General features: G+C 43.9%; 1 protein-coding gene across 6 annotated transcripts in view; it reads right to left on the bottom strand.

Moving 5' to 3' along the window:
- myo5aa (myosin VAa) overlaps positions 1–22,016 on the bottom strand; it is an 89,836-nt gene that overhangs the window by 67,151 nt on the left and 669 nt on the right. For 3 of the 6 annotated variants that reach the window (XM_063188130.1, XM_063188132.1, XM_063188133.1), the window contains exons 1-5: positions 19,033–19,438; positions 7,860–7,970; positions 6,388–6,559; positions 4,512–4,656; positions 2,960–3,116 (exon numbers count right to left, since the gene is read on the bottom strand). In XM_063188130.1, the coding sequence (XP_063044200.1) occupies positions 2,960–3,116; positions 4,512–4,656; positions 6,388–6,559; positions 7,860–7,970; positions 19,033–19,065 (618 nt within the window). In that variant the 5' untranslated portion in view covers positions 19,066–19,438. Of the gene's footprint in view, positions 1–2,959; positions 3,117–4,511; positions 4,657–6,387; positions 6,560–7,859; positions 7,971–19,032; positions 19,439–22,016 lie in introns of those variants that run through there. The other 3 variants (XM_063188135.1, XM_063188136.1, XM_063188131.1) reach the window with 2 other exon arrangements.

Below are 22,016 nucleotides of genomic sequence, written 5' to 3'. Positions count from 1 at the left end.
CCGTTACGATATAGTATATTTATAAAATAGGCTATAAAATAGGCCTAATGATAAAAAAGCAGCCTGAACTAAAATGAAAAAAAAAAAAATAGAGACGCACGCACGCACTTTCTACATGGTTCGATTTTTGTTTTCATTGCATTGTGGTGGTAGGCACACAAGTTTGATAAAATATAAAAAATAATAGGCTAATAAAATAGGCAGACTAAACTAAACGTCTGCCCAGTTACACGAAAGGTCTGCATGGGTTGAACGTAACGTCCTTAGGTCTTCTACGAAAGATCCTCAGGTACTGCACGAAACGCCCCATGCCTTCTACGAATGGTCCAACGTTTTGTTCGAATGGTCCCCTCTCAACAATCATTAGACGAATCGTCTCGAATTCAGTGAGTGAGTGAGTGAGTGAGTGAGTGAGTGAGTGAGTGAGTGATAGAGAGAGAGAGAGAGAGAGAGAGAGAGAGAGAGAGAGAGAATGTTTGCACGAATGTGTGTGTGTGTGTGGGGGGGGCTCTTCAAGGGTGAAGGGGATCAAAAAGAAAGGGGGGTTGGTATATGAATGTTGAGAACGTGTGTAAGCGCGCGCGTGCGTGCGTGCGTGCGTGCGTGCGTGCGTGCGTGCGTGCGTGCGTGTGTGTGAGTGTGTGTGTGTGTGCGTGCGCGCGCGCGTGTCTGAGGGGGCCTGGATTGAATGGCTTCTCCTCTTGTCACAACAGACAGCAGGGGAAATCAGATGCTAAAAATAGCCCAGATGTCAGCCCTATCATTGCAGCCGTGTGTCGAGCCAGCGCGAACTGGGACTGGGAGCATGTTAACAACACCGTCTAATAGACAGGAATGCACTTCCTGGTAGCTAGCTACCTAGCTAGCTCACATGATTCTTTTTGGTGTGTGAAAGGAGCCAGTGTGTTGCTGGTCTTTTTCAAGTCAAGCGTGATTGTTTTTTAGGTCTGGCTTACACTCCCTCACTCACACACACACACACACTCACACATGAACAGGCGGACATAGACAGACACACACAGACCAACTCCCTCTCAAAGCGTTGTTGAAAGGTTTCTAAGCGCAAAGCTTCAGAGACAAAAGGAGCCGCAATAAGGTGACAGCTGCCGTAACCATGGGACACCAGCTAACACAGTCAGTGACACATCCCCCCCATCATGTTTGTAACCAACCACAATCCTACATCTCTCAGCTTCAGAATGGAGATGAGAAGCTGGTCGACTGATCTGACCGCTTGCTTTCCAGCCTCCATCCACACACACACACAAAATCTCAACATATAGGCAAACTGCAGTCTGACGCTGCAGCCTGGAAAATGGTGAAGTCAGCTTATCCCCCTCTCGGGCTTCTACACACCCGCTGAAACCGAGCACAGCAATCCATCTCCCCTCCCCTCGCCACCCCACCCAGGTCCGGCTGTGTTGTTCCCCTCAGAGTGCTGAGAGTAGGAACACCTCAGTTAAAAAGGCTAAGGGATAGAGAGAAGGGGGCATCCATAAATCCAAAATGGCTGCTCGCACAACAGTAGGAGTCCCTCAGCTGTTCAGTGCAGCAGCCATCATGAATGAGGGCTTTTGGGGACAGGTGGGCTTGCTACGTCTCTCAATCCATCACAGTAGTTTTCCCCTGTGACCATGTTGTGACAGATAATGTAATATACAGTAGGTGACAGGAGGAGAGCTGGCCGGCTTCAAAATAAAGTGGGTGCCAAATATAGTGCCAATGTCGACACAAAATAAGTCTCTCTCACTTGGATGTTATTTTGCACATATATCTTTTTCACACTGTTCCTACTGCCAACTCTGGAGAGGAATACTGGCATCTTTTGCTGATGGAAGGGATAGAGAGAGAGAGAGAGAGAGAGAGAGAGAGAGAGAGAGAGAGAGAGAGAGAGAGATAGAGATAGAGAGAGAGATAGAGATAGAGATAGAGATAGAGAGAGAGATAGAGAGAGAGAGAGAGAGAGAGAGAGATATGATGCAATCTCCTCAGCTGAGCCCAAGCAGACCAAGACTCAAACACACATATACAGGCACGCACGCACGCACACCTTCACTTTTCACCAAGTGTGAGGAAATGCATGCATAGAAGCACACAAACATGCGCTCCTTCACCTTTCACCATATGTGAGCAAATACGCGCGCAAACACACACGCACGCACGAACAACATAAACACGTGCTGCGAATGGGAGCGAGCCTGACTGTCACTGCCACTAAGAGGAGCCTGAGCCTGAGGCAGAGAGCCATGAATACCAGATAAGAAAGCTGGGTAGGGGAGAGAGAGAGAGAGAGAGAGAGAGCGAGAGAGAGAGAGAGAGAGAGAGAGAGCGAGAGAGAGAGAGAGAAGAAAGAAAGAAAGAAAGAAAGAAAGAAAGAAAGAAAGAAAGAAAGAGAGAGAGAAAAGAAAGAAAGAAAGAAAGAAAGAAAGAGAGAGACAAGAGAGAGAGAAAAGAAAGAAAGAAAGAAAGAAAGAGAGAGACAAGAGAGAGAGAGAGGGGGGGGGGGGGTGAGTCAAGAGAAGAGGTTGCTCTCAATGCTCTTATCTAAATACGTACCAAACCTCCAGGCCAACGTGAAGCTTTCTTGCCTTTATCTTCTCGACGCCCATCTGACTACTCCATATGGACATTTACGCTGACCAGTCTCAGGATCGTTAAGAGACTATTGAATTCTGTGCCCGATCACAACAAGAGCTCTTTGAACTCAACTTTGAAAAAGAGAACGCCACAGAAATCAATGTCTTGTCACTTACCCCCCAACCGCAGGAATAACTTTGGTGAAGGACACAGAGAGAGAGAGAGAGAGAGAGAGAGAGAGAGAGAGAGAGAGAGAGAGAGAGAGAGAGAGAGAGAGAGAGAGAGAGAGAGAGAGAGAGAGAGAGAGAGAGAGAGAGAGAGAGAGAGAGAGAGACAGACACACAGCACCAGGGCAGAGGACATGTGTGCACGAGTCCCTTACCTCCATGATGGGGTTGGAGGCCAGCACCTTCTCCTCCACATTGGCCTCGCTGGCTGAGCCGCTGACTGTGGCGAAGTAGCGCATGGCGTACTTGGCAGACACCGTCTTGCCCGCACCAGACTCTCCACTCACGATGATGGACTGGTTACGCTCATCCCTGAAGCAGAGACAAGGAACAAGAAGAAGAGTGGAACAAAGGAAGTAAATAGGATTACATAAAGAGGCTCATAAAATAAATAAATGAAAAGAAATAGTGAGGGTGGTAGTAGCCAAAGAAAGGCAAACTGCATCAAGAAAGTATGGTCAGTCCTGCAAAGTATTCCGTCTCACTGTTATTCCAACACAGATGCTTTTTCACAAACTACTCCTAATATAATAACGATCCTCTGGTGTAACTAACTATGTGATGGGACTTTCACACTTTAGGCTCTTTTCCACTGCCGTTTTTTTTTTTTTTTTGCTTTTCCATTGGGCACGACACAGCTGAATTGTAAAGCAAAAAGTGGCGGCGTGTCTAGCTATAGGCTTACCATAAAACCGGCAGGGGAAAAGAGCCTTTGGTGAACCTGGGATGTCTGCCTCCAGCAGTGCCTTATTTAATTTCAGAAATGGCCCGTTTACGTTGGGGTAATCTGATGAGAATTAGAGATGGTAGAACCAGAAACTGTTCTGCCAACTTGAACTCATCGACACAGTGTCGCACCACATGAGTGTTGTGCGCTTGTGCTTAGTTTGCCCTCCTCAGCAGTCTGAAGTGTGTGTTCTACTGTAAATCGCTTTAGATTAAAAAAACATCTGCTACTGTAAGTGTTACGTAACATACAGTAAATAGTGCAATGCCAATGCCAATGGAATGTTTGTGCATTCCAAAGGAATGTCAACAAGTTCTAATGTAAAATCAACACTACCGAGTTCAATTGAAAACTGGGGTGATGTGGTCATTGACAAAGCTGACATGAGCACCTGGAGTAAGCGTGCCAAAGAGTGACACAGACATCACACGACTTACTTCTCAAAGATCAACAGCTGTGCAGCGCTACATGAGCCCATGAGTGAGTGTGTTGAGTAACCCAGTTGGTGAGTGAGGGGGCACGAGCGCAAGAGTAAGTGAGAGAGAGAGAGAGAGAGACAGACAGAGACAGAGACAGAGACAGAGACAGAGACAGAGATAGATGATAGATAGAGAGAGAGAGAGACAGACAGAGAGAGAGAGAGAGAGAGAGAGAGAGAGAGAGAGTGAGTGAGTGAGTGAGTGAGTGAGTGAGTGAGTGAGTGAGTGAGAGAGAGAGAGAGAGAGAGAGAAGGAGAGAGAGAGCAAGTGAAAGAGCGAGAGAGCAAGTGAAAGAGCGAGAGAGAGAGAGCTAGAGAGCGAGAGAGAGAGAGGGAGAGCTATGGGGCTATTTTTGGTTTTGCGGCAGAGCTGATATTGTGATGACCCACAAACCTTCCTTGGCTTGGCTGTTGCCAGAGCTACTATGTTTAGAGAGAAGTCTGGAGAGCAGAATAGCTCAATATAAAGACAGCAAAGAGTAGGGACAAGAAATACACTCACCTCGCCATCTGCTTGTACGCTTCCTCTGCCACAGCAAATATGTGCGGGTCCATGTCGCCCATGTTCTGCCCGCTGTAGGCATTGATGATGTCGGCACCGTAGATGGGCAGCGTTTCATATGGGTTGATGGCCACCAAAACGATACCTAATGGTCAGAAAGGGAAAAAAATGGATTTGAATTTCTTCAAGCTTACATCGTGGAGTCTTCATAAGCTGCACAGCCATTCACAACAAAGGAAAACACACACTTCACGCTTCCAGTGGAAATCTGGTGCAACCACTGTAGGACCCGACATGAACAAAAGGGAAGAAATCTGGTGCCACATGGATGCCTCTTCCAGCTATCTCTTATTTATTCACAGTGCGCCAGACCAACGTCTTGACAAAGTGACTTCATCAGAGTCCTTGGGGATTGGGAAGGACTAAAACGAATCTGATGAAGACGCCTTTGTCAAGGCGCTGGTCTGGTACACTGTGAAAAAATAATAGGTAGCTGGCACCGGATTTGTTCCCATTTATTCCTCAAAAGCACTTTCAATGGGCCCAGGAACCAGGACACAAACTGTATGCTGTTTAAAATCCATATGATGCTGCGCCATCTACACATGAGTGACAAGCACTATGCACCATTGCACTACTGCACCCCCATGCCATCACAGATGCTGACTTTTGAACTGAACACTAAAACAAGTCGAATGGTTCATTTTCACTGTAACATAAAATAGGCAAGATTTTTTTTTAAGAATGACATTTGTTGACTTCTGTAATCAGTCAGACAGTTTCCCATGTCTTCTGGGTCTATTTCAAATGAGCTCAGGTACATAGAATAATGTCAAACCTCTGCATCATCAGCCTTGCACATGAAGCATTCTTAATATGTTTTTAATACGTTTTTACTACCTTTCATTTCTGGATTGCCAGAGTAAGACAAAAGACATTATAGAGTACATTTCATGATCTTATGAACCTATATAAGGATTTCAATGAAAGAAATGTCTTCTATACACAAAATCATGGTAATTCAAAGGGGATTCAATACGTTATGTATAAGCTAATAAATTATTCCCACTGCATCTTTAATTCTGAGTGACACTGATGTTTATTGCATTTCACTGGTCCGGTCCCAATTTATTCAATTTAATATGAACACATGTCCCACAAGACAACACTTGGTTTTAACAGTGAATAAATATCTTATAAATGTCTTATATTTTTGTCTTTTCACTATTCACAGTTTTCATTGACAATTTATCAAGTGTCCCAACTTCATCAGAGTTGGGGTTTGTACATAGTACTGAAGGGGAGAAAATCCACAATCCTACATAAGCTGTTAAAAAGCTTAAAACTGACTCAGTACATTTTAATACAACATAATTCAGGCTTATTCCCACATAGTATGGATTGCATAGCACCACACTTGGCAAGGGCTGGCAGTAGGGTCATTAACATTTTTTAGTAGCAGACATTAACTGCCAATCTTGTAAACTGCCAATCTTGTATTAAATAAATAAACAAATTAATAATTGGAAATTAATGTACAATCAGTGAAAACGAAGTGAAAATTTAGTTAATTCGGTAAAAAAAAACATTTCCTTAGTTTATACAATAGTTAGTTGGTATTAGCTGTGATTGCACCACCCTGACGTCTGCAAGTATTTTTTTTATTTATTTTATTTTACCTTTATTTAACCAGGGAAATAAAATCACATTGAGAATAAAATTCTCTTTTACAAGTGAGCCCTGGCCAAGACGGCAGCACACATCACAATTACATTTACAGACAGGAGTAAGGAATGTCAATGACCCTATGTTATGTGCTGGTACAATGACCCCATGTTATGTCCAGGTGCTGACACCAGGTCCAGGTGTTCCTTACCACAGTAGGTATAGATGAGTTTGGAGTCGATGAAGCGCACTTTGAGATTGTGCAGCACCGCCGGCTCGTGCAGGTAACTGAGCGCCGTGAGGTCATTTTCTCCCACCAAGATGTCAGGGTTCCGCAGGTGAGGAAGGTTTTTCGTCTTGGGGTCCAACTTGTGTTCAATTTCCTATAAAGCGTACAAAGGGGGATTCGTGGTTTGTCGATTCACAGTTATACAGAGGACCTATACAGTTACAGGTCAACGAATCTGAACATTACGAAAGAGTTTAATAGTTTTTGCCACTCCTTTCAGAAAGTGCAAGCCATGTGCACATCCCATTTTCAATTTTCACATTTATACATGTAAATACATGTAAATACAACTACATGTATCTAATCTTACTCGAAATAAGCTCACAATTTACTCAGAGTCTTCAGTGTTAGGCGAGAAATAAGACAACACAGGGCAGGCATCATTTCTATTCAAAAGGTGGCAATTGAAAGGAAATGTAGCACAATTGTAGTATTATGGGCAATTCTATTCAAAAAGGTGACAATTGAATATGAAATATTTCAGTGTTTGCGTTGTACCGTAGCAGTGTTAGGACCATATGCTGCTCATGCTACGCCTGGCTGTGGTGGGGATTACAACGCCAGGCTGGGCCATCAACCTAAACCTGGACTGCCATGAACTGCTGTCCTGCTGAGACACTTCGTCAGAGCAGAGCAGCACAGGAAAAACACCTCCTGTTACCTGCGTGAAACGTGAAGGCCTACAGGTCTGCTCAGGAGAGCCAAGACTGACTGTGTGGAGGGTATTCTTTCAGTGAAAAGCTCTATTCATGAAGGCCCTACTCCTACTCAAGAGTACTCCATGGCTTCACTTTAAGCGTGTGGCCAAGCAATTTCATTTAGAGACATAGTTTCATTAAAGGGGAGTGGCGTCAACACTAACAGAGAGTCATAAATCGTATGGATTGGTGGGCATTTGCTCATGTCTGGGGCCATTAGCTCTAATTGACTACATGTGGGAGACGGAGCAAAGAGGGAAAAAAAAGTATCCAGCGTAGTTCTGATTCCGGTTACTTAACTCCGGCTCTGAGTGCCTTCTGGTAACAATACAATACAGCATGCCTGATGCCAATGGGACCATTTCAAAATTTACCCATGTACATAACTTAAGCGGAGACGAAAAATGTACATTTGCACACACTGGATATGCGTTTGTTTACACTCTGTGTATGCTTCGGTGTCTGTGTGTCAAAGCGAATTTGTAAAGCGCTTTGTGTCACTTCTGTGCGCAAGAAAGTGCTATGTGACTGCAATCTATTTTAACCATTCACAGTGAATACATTTAAAATGCATAATTGGGTAACTCAGGCAGAGCTAAGTGATATGATTCTTCTTCTCTTCTCTTCTCTTCTCCTCTTCTCTCCTCTCCTCTCCTCTTCTCTCCTCTCCTCTCCTCTCCTCTCCTCTCTTCTCACCTGCCCCTCCTCCAGCTGCAGGTGTAGGATGCCATCTCCCGGCTTGTAGTCCTTCACCAGCTCGGCCGACTTCCACACCTCCTCTGCATCAGGGATCCACACCCGAGCAAACTGGTGGGGGAGAGGAATAGATTAGCAACAGGAACAGGGCTAAAAGCAGAAGGAAAGAAAACACTTGTTGCATGCACTTGTTATGCATTTCTATTTGTATGTTGCATGAATTATACAACAAACTAAAAATGTATCGCAAAGAAAGAAAATAAAAACACTTGTGAGGGACCGAACAGTCACCCATGACTCAGTGTGGATGGAAAAAACGAGACAGCGCTACCTTTTACCCTGAAATTAGACCAATTAGGACTCATAGGTCCATACAAACTGTTCAAAATAAACCATTACATAATCAATTGTGGTAATACAACACAGCTATAAATCATAGTAACACATAATAACAATGAATCATCATCAAAATATCACATTACCACCACCAAACTGAAATAAACACTCGTATTACAAAATACAGCAGCACAACATAACGCCCCCAACCCCCGCCGTGTAAAATCCTTGCCACGCCTCGAGCAGTGGAAAGATGGAAACCACTGCTCTCAGTCCCACGCCAGGCAATGAATCTCTGCACAACACCATTTGCTATTCACAATGATCTTCGTCATATAGTTGCTTTACAACGTACATAAAATATGGGACAGACACCAAAAGATTTACTACACAGTAAGGTTACAATAACTACAAATACTGAAACATTTCAGACAGCTATGAAAAGCAGTGGGCGGCCTGTGTACTCCATCAAAATAACACAGCTTTTGCCAGCACCTGCGCCAGTACAACCACACACTTCAGACATAACACACCTGGTGTTGGAGTTCATTCCAGAAAACACAACCGTGTGTGCATGCATGAATACACATGGGTGGTTGACGTTTAAGGGCGTAACGCAAAAAAAAAAAAAAAGTTTTTCAAATTCCTGAAAAAAATGATGGATAAAAATTGGAAAAAAATAGAAAAAAATAAAGCACTTAGTGGTCTGTGGAATTTCACCTTATTTTTGCCATTTTTGGGAAAATGTGTCTCGCATCAACACATTGCATAGGCATGTCACACCACAGGAAAATGGAGTCACACCACAGGGAATTCACTGCATTATGACCATAACTGATATCTGAGCTCATGCTAACTTGATAATGATATTGTGTTTAATCTTAATATGTGTTTTCATTTATAAAAAAAACTTTTTTTCCTCCTATAAGAGCAGTCACACCACAGGACACCATAAAATGAACCTAAGCATTGCGTGACAGAAAGATTGCAATATGAAGACATATTAAGAGGTTAAGAGTCACCTTAAACTTCCACAGCACTCTCCAATAACTGAGGTACTGACTGGTTAGGAGCCAGTCTTTAAGACCCTTGTAGTTGGCCTTGCAGCTGCCCATTCACAAACATTGACATACATGTCACCCCACAGGACGCAATTTGTGTTACGAAATTGAACTTGTAGTTAATATTACTGTCTTGAGTTTTTCACATTCACATATCTTAATATAAAGTTAATATTTACGCAATCATGCCAAATGCTTCATACATTATTCAAAATGTTGTTGGTTAATTTATATATATATTATATTCCAGGTTTCATTAATGTTACAGTCACACCGCAGGATATTTGACATATAAACCTTTACATAAATCTTAACAAAAATGTTTCTTCTCATCTAAGACTAATATGAAACATAATGTACCACATCTTTTTTCATTGACATATGTTTTTTAAAGGAAAAATAACAGTTCTGTAGGTTTTTAACCAATGTTACGAAAAAACAAGGCGTCACGTCTCCCACCCATATGCAGATGGGCAGACACACACACACACAGGGACACAATCACACACTAATACAATTCTCAAAAAATGTTGCATTCATTGCATCATGTTATTTTGCCTCAAGATATTTGGTCTCAAGTGGCAGTGGTTTAAATGCATTTGGTCAATTTTGGGTCTCTGACATGCATCATCTACTGTAGTCTAAAACGTTCTACCATCAGCAGACCCTGGGCCACGTCTTCACCAATAAGACCACATCACAGTACTGATAAAAACGTTAAATTAACAAGTACTCTGTGTAAGCTCTGGGCTATTAACTGAAAACCAAATTGATTGATCACTTGATTGATTCACTCATTTATTGGTTTATTGCCCAGGGTCTTCTAGTCTGGTGGCTCAATAGTAGGCCCTGCAGGAGCCGAGAGCTGCTGCATCCTGCTCTCTGATGCATTGAACCGAACCTCTCCTTCATATTGCAAAAGGCAAAGACCCTCATGTGGTGCAACACTACATAATGGAAGCAGAACACCAACATGATTCCTTCATTCTCACTCAGAGAGAGAGAGAGAGAGAGAGAGAGAGAGAGAGAGAGAGAGAGAGAGAGAGAGAGAGAGAGAGAGAGAGAGAGAGAGAGAGAGAGAGAGAGAGAGAGAGAGAGAGACACATATATCAAAGAGGGTATTTTCATGGGCAGAGGCATATTGTAGCACCACACAATGTTAGGTGAGGACTGTGGGAAACACTGAAAAGATTAGATGATGGGGGGGGGGGAATCCGGCTGGTAAGGAGCTTCACTTAGCCTTAGTGGAGACAGGTGTTGGACAAGAGAATGTACATGACTGTCACGTCCACTTACTTAATCCTGTAAAACACACTTTCCCCCTCTTCTCCTTGTTGTTCAGGGGTTAAGAAAAATAGGGTTGGCATGAGAGTCGTCTGAGAGCAGGCAGGCAGTCAGCTGATATGGGAGCATGTGAAAAACACTATTCCAACTGTCTGGTCACATGGCAGAGAAATCCAGGAACCACACACACACACACACACACACACACACACACACACACACACACACACACACACACACACACACACACACACACACACACACACACACACACACACACACACACACACACACAAAGAGTGAGATAGTGAAAGTCAGAGACTCAGCGAGAGAATCAGAGAGAGAGAGAGAGAGAGAGAGAGAGAGAGAGAGAGAGAGAGAGAGAGAGAGAGAGAGAGAGAGAGAGAGAGAGAAGAAAAGCTAAGAGGCTGATTCTGCCGGATGGATACAATGTCCACTAATTTGACCCCTCATCTTAATGGCCCAGCGCAAAACCTCAAAAGACACACTGTCCTCGACACCTCGTCTCTGCGGGACATTACAAGGGGATATGGGAAGAAGGGATCTGGCTGAGGACAAACCTTGCGAGGGCATGGCAACAAACCACTGCTGTTGAATATGAGTGCTTAGAAAACATTAGGCCTTGGATTCCAGGACTGATAACAAGTTGGGGGGAGAATTATTGCAGGTGAAAAAAAATGGTTGAACTTGATGACCCTACCCACCAACCTATGAATCCGTAGTTTGACAAACCTGCATTTGAAGAGAAGAAAAAAAACCCACAAAATTGTTTAAAAATTTAGAATGGATACTAGACTCGTTCATACAAGAACAAGATAAAAGCACAGCATACTGCAGTCCACCTATCAAGAACACTTACTACTAGGACATAAGTTGTTGGATATATCAGAAATGTTTCCGCAATCCGCAGTACACAATTATGCACTTCAGAGATCACAGTTTCCGAAACAGGGTTTTGGTCAGAGAAATAAACCATCTCCATAGCAACTGAACCAAACTGACTGTTGTCCAATGAGAAACGAGTTGCCATGTTGGCACTTTCAGTTTCACTCATCCTGCTAAGGTCACAGAGACGACACACAAGACACAAATCTGATTGGTTGATTTGAACAGCTGGATGGCCATGTGTTTGACTAGACCTCACCACAGTGGTCCGCTCAGCTGTCTGTAGAAGTCGCTGTCTGAAGTGCCAACAGCTGCTACTAGGCAAAGCTACAATAAAAAAGGTCACACTAACCATGTGAGATCAGAATCACAGGGGCTACACCAGCTGAGCCATTTAATGCTTTTCTGTGCCATTTCAATATCCATGGTCAATGGTGAATTAGGCTATGAAACCTCTGGATTTTCAATGCTGCAGCTCAAACATGCACCATCACAATGAAGCTGTTGATTTTGACAGTTTTTTTTTAATGCAGTCTGTTTGGCTGTTGAAATCGTAGTGTCAGAGCTGCCGGGAGGATATGTACTGACTGAAGGCAATCTGGGAGCTGGCCCAATTTTCCCTCACTCCCTTCAGACTAGTAGGATGACTCACCTCCTTCTAACATGGAGAGAGACTAGGCATCCTTCTCCAGGAAAATACAAAATAGAACCACTGCCCTTTCTCCCAGTAGTGTTTCAATAAATATGACTCCAGCTTCAGCTAAGGGAAGAACAGTGGTAAGAAGAGGGAGCTTGGCCCCGAGGGGACGGGGAATCCAAGACAAGCTGTATAACTGCCGTAGCAATTTAACAGAAGCCCTCAGCTCAGCTGCCCTCCCCCCTTTTCCTATTAAAACTGCACCGTCACCATGGAGACAGCTTAGCTAGCTATCTAGCAGGCCGGCCTGTAGTGTACTGTGACAGATGACTAGCGAGGGGAGTTCCAGGACGGGGAGGGGGAGGGGTAGCAGGAGGCCGCTGGATGGTGAAGGCCAGAACATCATCAACACCAGGGAACGGGGTAATCATCATCATCATCATCATCATCACCTACTTGGGGTGGGAAACAAGTCAGGTTTCAATGCAAATCCAAATAGGCTTCATAGGATGAAGGGACCAAAACACATTACCACACACGATGGAAATCTACACACCAGAGAGCTTCTCATTAAAGCTCAATTACATTTATGACAGATCTCGTTACCTCACACTTATCTAATAATCTCTTTCCTTTTCTCTTTTCCCAAAACTGCGTAAACGGTGAAACAAGCCAGTCGTTTCCCAAAAAAAGAAGAGCATATGTGGAGGATCTCTTTTTAATATCTGTAGCTGAATTAAATCACTGAGACCAATTGCAATCTTGAATCATCTCTCTGATTGAGGGCTACGTAAAACTCCCCACAACAATCCCCATCTTCTAAACTTTGATTCTAAGAAAAGTCAGCTATCCTCGTGTTCCTGCTGGAACTGATTTAATTATCACCTGCTCTTGGCGCTGAACAAGAAAGTCATAAAGTTGTTTAGTGTATCTGGGGAGTGGATAACAAATTGCCACAACAGATTAGGCATAAAAATAAGGCAAAATGAGACAATAAAATAATATAATATAAAGCTTCAATGGAAAAATTACAAAACAATCCAACACAGAAAGAGAAGAAAGAAGGAGAACCAATTCACACTTTCATCAATTCACCATAGACTTGCACCAATTCACCATAGACTTGCACCAATTCACCACAGACTTGCATCAATTCACCATAGACTTGCACCAATTCACCATAGACTTGCACCAATTCACCACAGACTTGAACCAAAGAAAGTAGATCTAACAAGAAGCGTCATTTTGTTTCTTTTCCGGTATCCACTTTATGTCGGGTGAACGCCCCTTTAGGAGACCTTCGGTTAGGAGACCTTCGGAGTCCTGAGGTTGAGAATCAATGAAGTCCCCTTAGCGCTGTAGATGGCGGTAGCACCCGTCGTGTGCAAACACCACGAAAAGAGAAGAAGAAGGAGGGACAACGCCCCCTTAGGAGACCGAATTTTGAGCACTCGCTTTTGCATTGAGTGGGCGTGTTTCGAGTCCTCTTTATTAAATATCCAACCTCTTTGCTTGAACTCATCCCACTGTTCATCTGCATGTGTTCATTTGTCACTAGAAGGAGAGTTGTGAGAGTGGAGCTGCATGTTCACACCTCTCTACCCGGATGGTTTCATGGCAACACTGCAACATACTGTACTGTAAGCAAAGAAAGAAAAGGAGGACCGCAAGCTCAGCAAGCCACCAATTACGCTACCAATCAGGAGTCCAGTCCATCAGCAATCTCAACATGTTCCTTTATCACTAGCCAGAGAGCTGTGTGTGTGTGTGTGTGTGTGTGTGTATGTGTGTGTGTGTGTGTGTGTGTGTGTGTGTGTGTGTGTGTGTGTGTGTGTGTGTGTGTGTGTGTGTGTGTGTGTGTGTGTGTGTGTGTGTGGCGGGCGGGTGGGGGGCATGTTTAACACCTCGCTACCCAGAAGCTTTAGTAAAATGGTAACAATGGTAAAATAATCAAAGCAATACAACAGTGAGACAAGGCCACCAATTAGCTCATATAAGGTAGAGGAGAATCCATTCCATATTGCACCTCCAAAATTGTTCATTTTTTACTTGATAGACAGTTGTGTGGGGACTGGAGGCGCATGTTTAACATCTCTGTAGTCTGTAGCCCAGAATGTTCCATGGCAGCATTGCAAAATAAGCAGAGAATTAAAAAAAAACCTCAGTAGGGCACCAATTACAGAGGCTCATCAGTGAATCCATTCCACCGTCCATCTCCACATGTTATTTCTTCACTTGATGCAGAGCTGCGAGAGAGGAGGTGCCTATTTAACACCTCATGTGTTAAACCCAGATGGGTCCCATTCCATCCTATCCCATCCCATCCCATCCCAGTAGCCTAGCTAGCCTGGCTCCTAGCAACAGAGCAGGAGGAGAGAGGAGACTTGCTGGTAAAAATAGCAGCTCCTGCTCCACACACTAGGCTGCACGGCAGAAGCAGCAGCAGCAGCAGCAGCACCACACACACACACCCACAGAGGACCCAGCCAGCCATCACAGCTGCCAAAACTTCCTCATCCTAACCTCTCTCCTGCTCTCACTCTCGCCCCCCTCCCCCTCTCTGACACAACCTCTCTCATAAATGTATCCCCGTGTCCCATACTGTACACCCCCCTACTCTCATATCTCCCCTGTCCCCCCGTCTCGCTCTTTTTCTCTCTGAAACATACGTGCACACACAGGAACACAAACACACATGCACACACTCATGCGCAAAAATGCTATTTCCATGTAAACACACATATGAGACTCGCACATACACATGAGCCATGACTGACGTGGTGATGCATCCTCTACATCAGTGTTTCTCAACTGGTGGGTCGCGACCCAAAAGTGGGTCGCGGAGGGGTCATGGGTGGGTCGTGGAGCCTTGGTGTAAAAAAAACGTAATTCTAAAAAAAAAAATCCAACTTTTCTTGCAACAATTTACAACTTTTATTTTGATAGGCTAGTGAACTCCGTGTCATCTGTTGTCTTAGATACAATCTGAATGTTTATGCGAGTTAGATAGCGTGCAACCAGTCATTCGAGTCTTGGTTACATTTTGAGAATTGCATTGAAATTACTTGAACGCTAAAAAAATTGGGTCGCGACCGAATGAGAGTGGAAAATGGTGGGTCCCAAGACTGTTCCAGTTGAGAACCACTGCTCTACATCCTATACACGTGCCTTTATCAGTATAGGTCACAAGAGTGCAGTGCACACACTCACAAGAGTGCTCATGTGCCGGTGCACTCAGACGCACTCATGCATGCGCTTGAGGTTAAAGCCCAATGAGATTTTTACAGTGCGTTTGTCATGTTGCTCTAAGGACATGACAACACAAGACAACAAATAGGTCAGAAATCCTATTTCATCCCATCAGAGGACAACACCTACTGCATATACTGTAAGACAACTTACCCACTGGTACTGTACATTAGATTAATTACATAACACATAACTGACAGCTAATAGAAGCAGTTGGTGAAATGTTAACGTGTGTATGAACTACTATGTGAGTATACACTAATATGTACAGTATGTATACTGTATTATACGGTGTGAATTATACATAGTCTACTGTACACCCCTGGAGGTTAATTCCAAGCACGCTCATTCGTCAGTGGTGCAGCATATCGTAATAAAGAGGTTGGAACAGGTATAGTAGCTCCCAGGAATTACAGTTAAATAGCCTGATGCTTAAAAGAAGAGGGTAGGCTCCTCTGACCTGAACTACCCCTCTGCACTACTACCTCACAGCATACACTGTGGCACGCCGGGACACTTGGGTCCCTGTTCACAGCGGCAGGTGAGAGGCCACACTTCATCCTCATTCATCCGCTGCTTCACCTTCCTTCTCTTACGCCCCGTGGATGACGTGGCCACTCAGCCTAGGAATGGAGCTCTCTTTTTTTTTGACTGGATTACCTCACAGAGCAGTACGATGCATCGCAAATACAGATGCAAAATTGTAATAAGAAAAATCGTTGCTATATGGCAGTGCAGTGTTAGGGCTATAACGATATTGTATTGAACCGAAAAGTCGCGATACACAGTCACGATACTGTATCGCGATACAAGGAGGCAGTATTGTGATATGCCCTGTTAACGTTTTGATATCCATCGGCCCAGAAAACAACCACATGATATGAAGTGATTCACCATTATTATATAGAAACATTTTTAAATTATTAGTAGTCTCTTGTAACATATTCTACCTGTAAACTATCATAGTTTTTATTCATAAAGTTTATAATGTTGGTAAATGTGAAATCGTGGGGTGTATCGAACAGTAGGTCAAAAATCGTGATACAAACTGAATCGTGAGTTGAGTGTATCGTATCGTTACAGCCCTAGCAGTAACATGTTATTACAATATACATTCTCCTTACTGTACACAATATGAGCTAAAATACACACATTGTTGGCATGCACACAACCCATTCTGCTAAAATACCACTCAAAAAGATCGCATGGTGGAATATCCTGAATTGAACAATTAAAAAAAGATTTTCCTTGTGCAAGACACTATTGAGACTAGAGGAAGCAGGTATCACAAGGACAACTGGTCAGGAAGTCTAGGCTATACAATGGTCAACGAGTCTTGGCTATACAGTACAACTGGTCAAGAGGTCTTGACTATCCATGGACAGAATCTGCAAAGTCTCTGGTTCAAAAGGAAGACTTACCCAGGCTTATACCAATGCGGGTTAATCCCACTGCTGAACTACAGCGCTTCTCTATTACCAAAGTCTCTGGACTCTGAAAACATATGGTCATCTCCTCTTAGTCCAAAGTCAGCATGTGGGGGTCATGACCCCAGGCGGATACGCGGCATCTTTTCTGGCATATTGTTAAAATACAGTAGATGGTTGTATATGTCTAGGCTCATGCTTCTGGTTTTAATATTCTGATATTAAGAGTGTCAGTGGATGTAAGCACTCATCTGTCTGACCAGAGGGGTAGGATATAGACTGGCAATAGTGTAATACACATGTACTTTTGTGATTTGCTTTTGCATCTGCAGTTTATTTTCTACAAAACCCTTTCCAACATTAAAGCTATTGAAGTGGAGGTATTCCAGATAGCATGGGTTAGTCTCTTACCTCTGTATATGAACTCTGAGCAAGTGGTAACTGGTACTGTAATAGAAGAGGCCTTTCACTTGTTTCAATTGAAGCAGAAACTTGCAAGCCACATCTATTAACAGGTTTACAACTCACTCTGGGTTAACTTGGCTGGGAAAATCGCTGTATTGCAAGGTGTCTATTGATGTTGTATTATTTTACTTTTGGGATGGAATTTGGAGTGTGTGTGTGTGTGTGTGTGTGTGTGTGTGTGTGTGTGTGTGTGTGTGTGTGTGTGTGTGTGTGTGTGTGTGTGTGTGTGTGTGTGTGTAAATGTAAACAAACCTTAGCCCCATTAGAATGGCCAGGATCTTGGAAAGGGATGAGTAAAATAAAGTGCTGCTTCACTGGGTACTGACAAGACAGGGGCAGTGAGAGCAATATGTTTAAACTGCCCAGGAAATCCCCTTCAACTACCTTTCTGGAACCTGCCCCTGTGTGAGATGAAGAATATGTTGTAAGGATGTGCCTGTACAGTATGTCCACTTTGCAGCTGTACTAGGGTTTCAGTGCGGCCACATGGGGAGAAGCGAGGTGAGGGGTGGGGAGGGCACGGGACAGTGTCAGCATTTAGCAAATCGCTTCACAGCCAACAAGAGATTAGTGAATTAACCCTCTCTAAGTCTTTCTGCTTTCACTTCAAAAGTCGCCGCTTGTTTTCTTTGTCTTTGGGCGGATGACGTCATGTTTCTCTGTGATGGGGGGAAAAATCATATTGTGTGTTAATGTTTTGGTCTAACTTGCTTTCTTGGTGTTAACATTTTGAGTGTTAAATTTACAGTCAGGTGAGACAGAAAAAATATCCTAGTATCTTCCCCTACATCAATGACATCATTCTCAACCTACTTCTAATGTGTTTTTTACATTATGCTTAATATTGTATCTGAAGTCTTAATTCAAAATAATTGCAAGACATAACATTCATTCTCTAGCCAACACAATTATAAACCCCATGCATACACCCTATGACCTTGCTGTGCTGTATCTGAGATGTCAATACGATGGGAGACACCTCTTGCCAACTGCATAGCTGCTGATAAAGTCTTGTCTGATGGCAGTGAGCGAGGAAGGCATTCAGCCATCCGGGCCAGGCTGGAGCCTCAGCCTCAGCAGTATATGAGCTCAGTGTCTGGCAGGGCCGCAGAACTAATCTAACTCTAAACGCTAACTCTTAAACAGCACATCACATGATGGCCGCTCATGTGAGAATCTGCTGCTTCCCTGCTTGACCCGGCCCTCCCGTCCCAGAGCCGGTCGGAGGGGCCTCCGCCCTGCCTGCCTGCCTGCTGGACGCTCATCCACCAGAGGGTATGGTGATGGATCTTCTTGCTAGCTATGGCTAACTGCCTTTACACACACAGACAATGAGTGAGAACGTAGGGATAAAAATATGCACCCCTGGTGGAGGTGCCTGTCTGCCTGCCTTCAGATGCCAAGGAAATGACACACACCATCAGGCCGCCTTCCAGACCAATGGCACTTCTCTGGCTTTAATCGAATCATGTTAGCACTGAGCCGGTCCAGATGGATCATAACTGCCCATCAGAGCGCTTCTGTTTGCGCTTGTGCTGGACATACCGATAATGCTTGTTCTCCATAAATCATTCCATGAATTAAATCACAGCACCTTTAAAGACAGTCATCGTGTCTCTGATTAGATTGCCCCACCCTGTTACTCATGTAGTGAGTAATGCTATATTAAAAAAAAAAACAAGTTGCACAATGTAATGTAAACATAGACCACAAGCAATAGATAACATAGGGCTTCATCAATCAAATCAACATAATACTACCTTCAAAAATCAGAGATAATAAAAGAGACAAAAGAAAATCCGACTTACTTTCACAAACATATAATGCAATTCCTGATTCATCTTCACACCAGTAACAAAGTCCTATTGCATACTGAAGAATCAAAGCTCTCTTTGTCTGCTGTGGCTGCTTCTGCTGAAGCTGAATGGAACCAGCTCACAATAATCAATGCAGTTGACCAAGTGACTGGTAAGTTGCCATAGTTCCGGCAATATGATGATGATCCCAGACTGGTGATTCTCTGTCTGCTCCCTCTGTACAAAACCGCTACTTGTGCTGAGCGCTGGGAAACAATGCAGACTGTTCTTCATCAAGAGGTTGTCCAATAACCCTTTCCCATATGAGGCAGAGCGCTCAGTACATCACATGAATGGATGAATGAAAGAGTTGTTTCCAAAATAAAAAAGCGCAATAAAGTTGTTGTTTTTTTTAAACGAGAGATATTCAGTTGGCCAGCCACTGAGGTAATCCAAGCTTGACAGAGCAGAGACCGTCTACATCATCATGTGTTTGCAATCCATCCATATCAAGAAAGATGTCACCAAATCCCAAACAAAAAAATAAGAAAATATATTTCCCGGGCTTTTCAGATGCTACCTGCCCCAGCCCAGTTCTCAATGATCATTACAGTCAAACTCTTTCCCAAGGACTCGTCGTGCCTAGTCACCTAATTTGAGGTAATCTAATGCACATGCACTCAATCAGTGGCGAAACAAAAAAAAAGAAACAAGCAGCTTGCCTACACAACATGGCGAGACAGCTTCCAGCACAAATTGATGCAAACAAACAGCATCCTACACAGCTACAATTACCATTTTCCAAAAAACAAGTAATTTCCGATATTGGGTCAGATTTACTCCCTCAGAGGTGACAACACCCACTTGAAGAGGTTCTGACAACACTGCAACAGTGGAAATGGTAAGAAGAACCATATTTGATTTTACGCATCACAGATTATCTGTGGTACTGTACAGCCAATTGGACTTCATTCAGAAGAGCCATGAGATCCTCTTGAAGGTGGACAGAGTCAGACCAACATGAGTGAGGTGGTACTGGACCTTGGGGACTACCATCACAGTGGAGTGGAAAGAACCAGGGCACAGAGAGCACAATACCTTGCTCTCAGTTAACTAATGTGTCTGCAGCACCCTATCAGTGTAATTCCATTTGTCTCTGGCCAGGAGACAAAGAGCAGAGTGTCCTCAGGAGGGTCCTCTGCAGAGCTAGGGGAGAGACTGGTCCAACAACTCCCCTCACTCATGGGTCCAAGACCCAACTAACACAACTAAGGATAGGCAACTGGTCTCCTCAGGCTAGGCCATGTCTAGCTTGATAGAGCTGGCTACATACGTAAAAGAGGAGTGGTCAATTCTCAGCAGGATCATGTGCAGTTTGGGGAGGTTGGTCTAACAACTCCCCTCATACACACAGGGGTCTGAGGTGCTTTAGAAGGACACGGCTAGGCCACTGATCTTCTCAGGCTAGCTCTAGGCCTTATCCAACTTGAAAGAGTTGGCTTCAAGAAAGAGGCGTGACCAATCAATGTGCTAATGGAAGTGTTAAAGATGTGGCCAGTCATGGGTATATGGTTAGGAAGTCGGGCCCGAGGGGTCGACTCCTGACAGGTGGGTTGGGAAAGTGATTATCCGGCGTTCTCTCCCTCCTCTTCCATGACTGAGCATTGGTGAGGCATAAATGCAATATTGAATGTTATGTGCACTGCCTGTGTGTCTGTGTGTGTCTTGCCGACAATGGGACTTTCCCAGTGGGACTTTCACTTGGACCTTATTAAATGATCAGTGTCAGGGCCTCTAAAATTGGTGCTTACTGCTCGCATGCACTGACATACCTCAGAGGCAAGAGCTGCATGGAGGGAAAGTGCCGAGATTGTCTCATGCAGTTGTAGGCTACATCTGTGCACCAATGACTGAATGACATAATTTCCCTGTTCAACTGGCTGCAAAATGGATATTATAGAGATTGGACCAACAGTCCAAGATGACAACATTGGCTCAATCCATCCGTTTCTCCCTTAATATTGATGCCAGATTTGTGCAGTTCTGCGGATCTACCTTGTCACTTATAAGACATAGGCTACCCAGTTTCATTCAAATCTATATCTGCCTGGCCCAAAGTGTCTGATTTGACAATAGTTTAGGATAGTCATTGGTAATCATCACACTCATGATTGGTATCAAGGGGTCATCCTACTGAGCTGGAGGTCATTTTATAATCAGCAAACGCATTCAATGTATGGTGGTGTTAACTGCATCTAGCCATATAGGTCATAATGATATTTGTAGAGTTTAATACAGCAGCTGGCAGAGTGGGGGATGGGTCTTATTGCCTTTCCATACACTGCAACCACCACACATAGGCCTACAGTAGGTTGTGAGATACATTCCTTATACCATCATAGGCTACTGTCACATACAACGTCTCTTGACCTTATTCACCCACCAGCGCACGCACCCCACCCCAAAACAAAACAAAACAAACAACGCACGCGACCGCAACATCAATGGCCATCCCATCGCCCAATTTGAACTGTCAAATGTAATTACCCCTTACGCCCATCTAAAAAAAGCCATAATTTGAACTGTATTATCGGAGCAACCTTCGCCTGCATTCGAACAGACAGGACACGCCTAAGTATTACGTTTAACCGAATGGTGCGCAGGCCTGCGAACTCAAAACAAGCACCAATGGCGTCAATAGGCAGTGATGTCAAAGTCGCAGCATCACCGCTCACTGGACCGACCCATCCTTTTCAAAGATGCTGTAAAAGAAATGGTCACAATTTTCTTCTGAATAGCGTGCACAGACACTGCCAAACCACCGTACTGAATCATTGTCGGGAATATTTTCCAATAAAAGATAATTGGTGAAATACTTCTACGGCAGCAAAAACGATGACGACAAAGCATCCCTGCTGGTAGTCTATTTTCCCCATCAACGCCTGGAAACCGATAGCGCAATAGCAGCAGAGGGAGCGCAATTACCTTCAAACAAT

This window comes from Engraulis encrasicolus, chromosome 22, assembly GCF_034702125.1.
Source record: "Engraulis encrasicolus isolate BLACKSEA-1 chromosome 22, IST_EnEncr_1.0, whole genome shotgun sequence".
In the NCBI taxonomy this organism is placed as follows: domain Eukaryota; kingdom Metazoa; phylum Chordata; class Actinopteri; order Clupeiformes; family Engraulidae; genus Engraulis; species Engraulis encrasicolus.
This window is presented reverse-complemented; position numbering and strand designations above follow the sequence as displayed.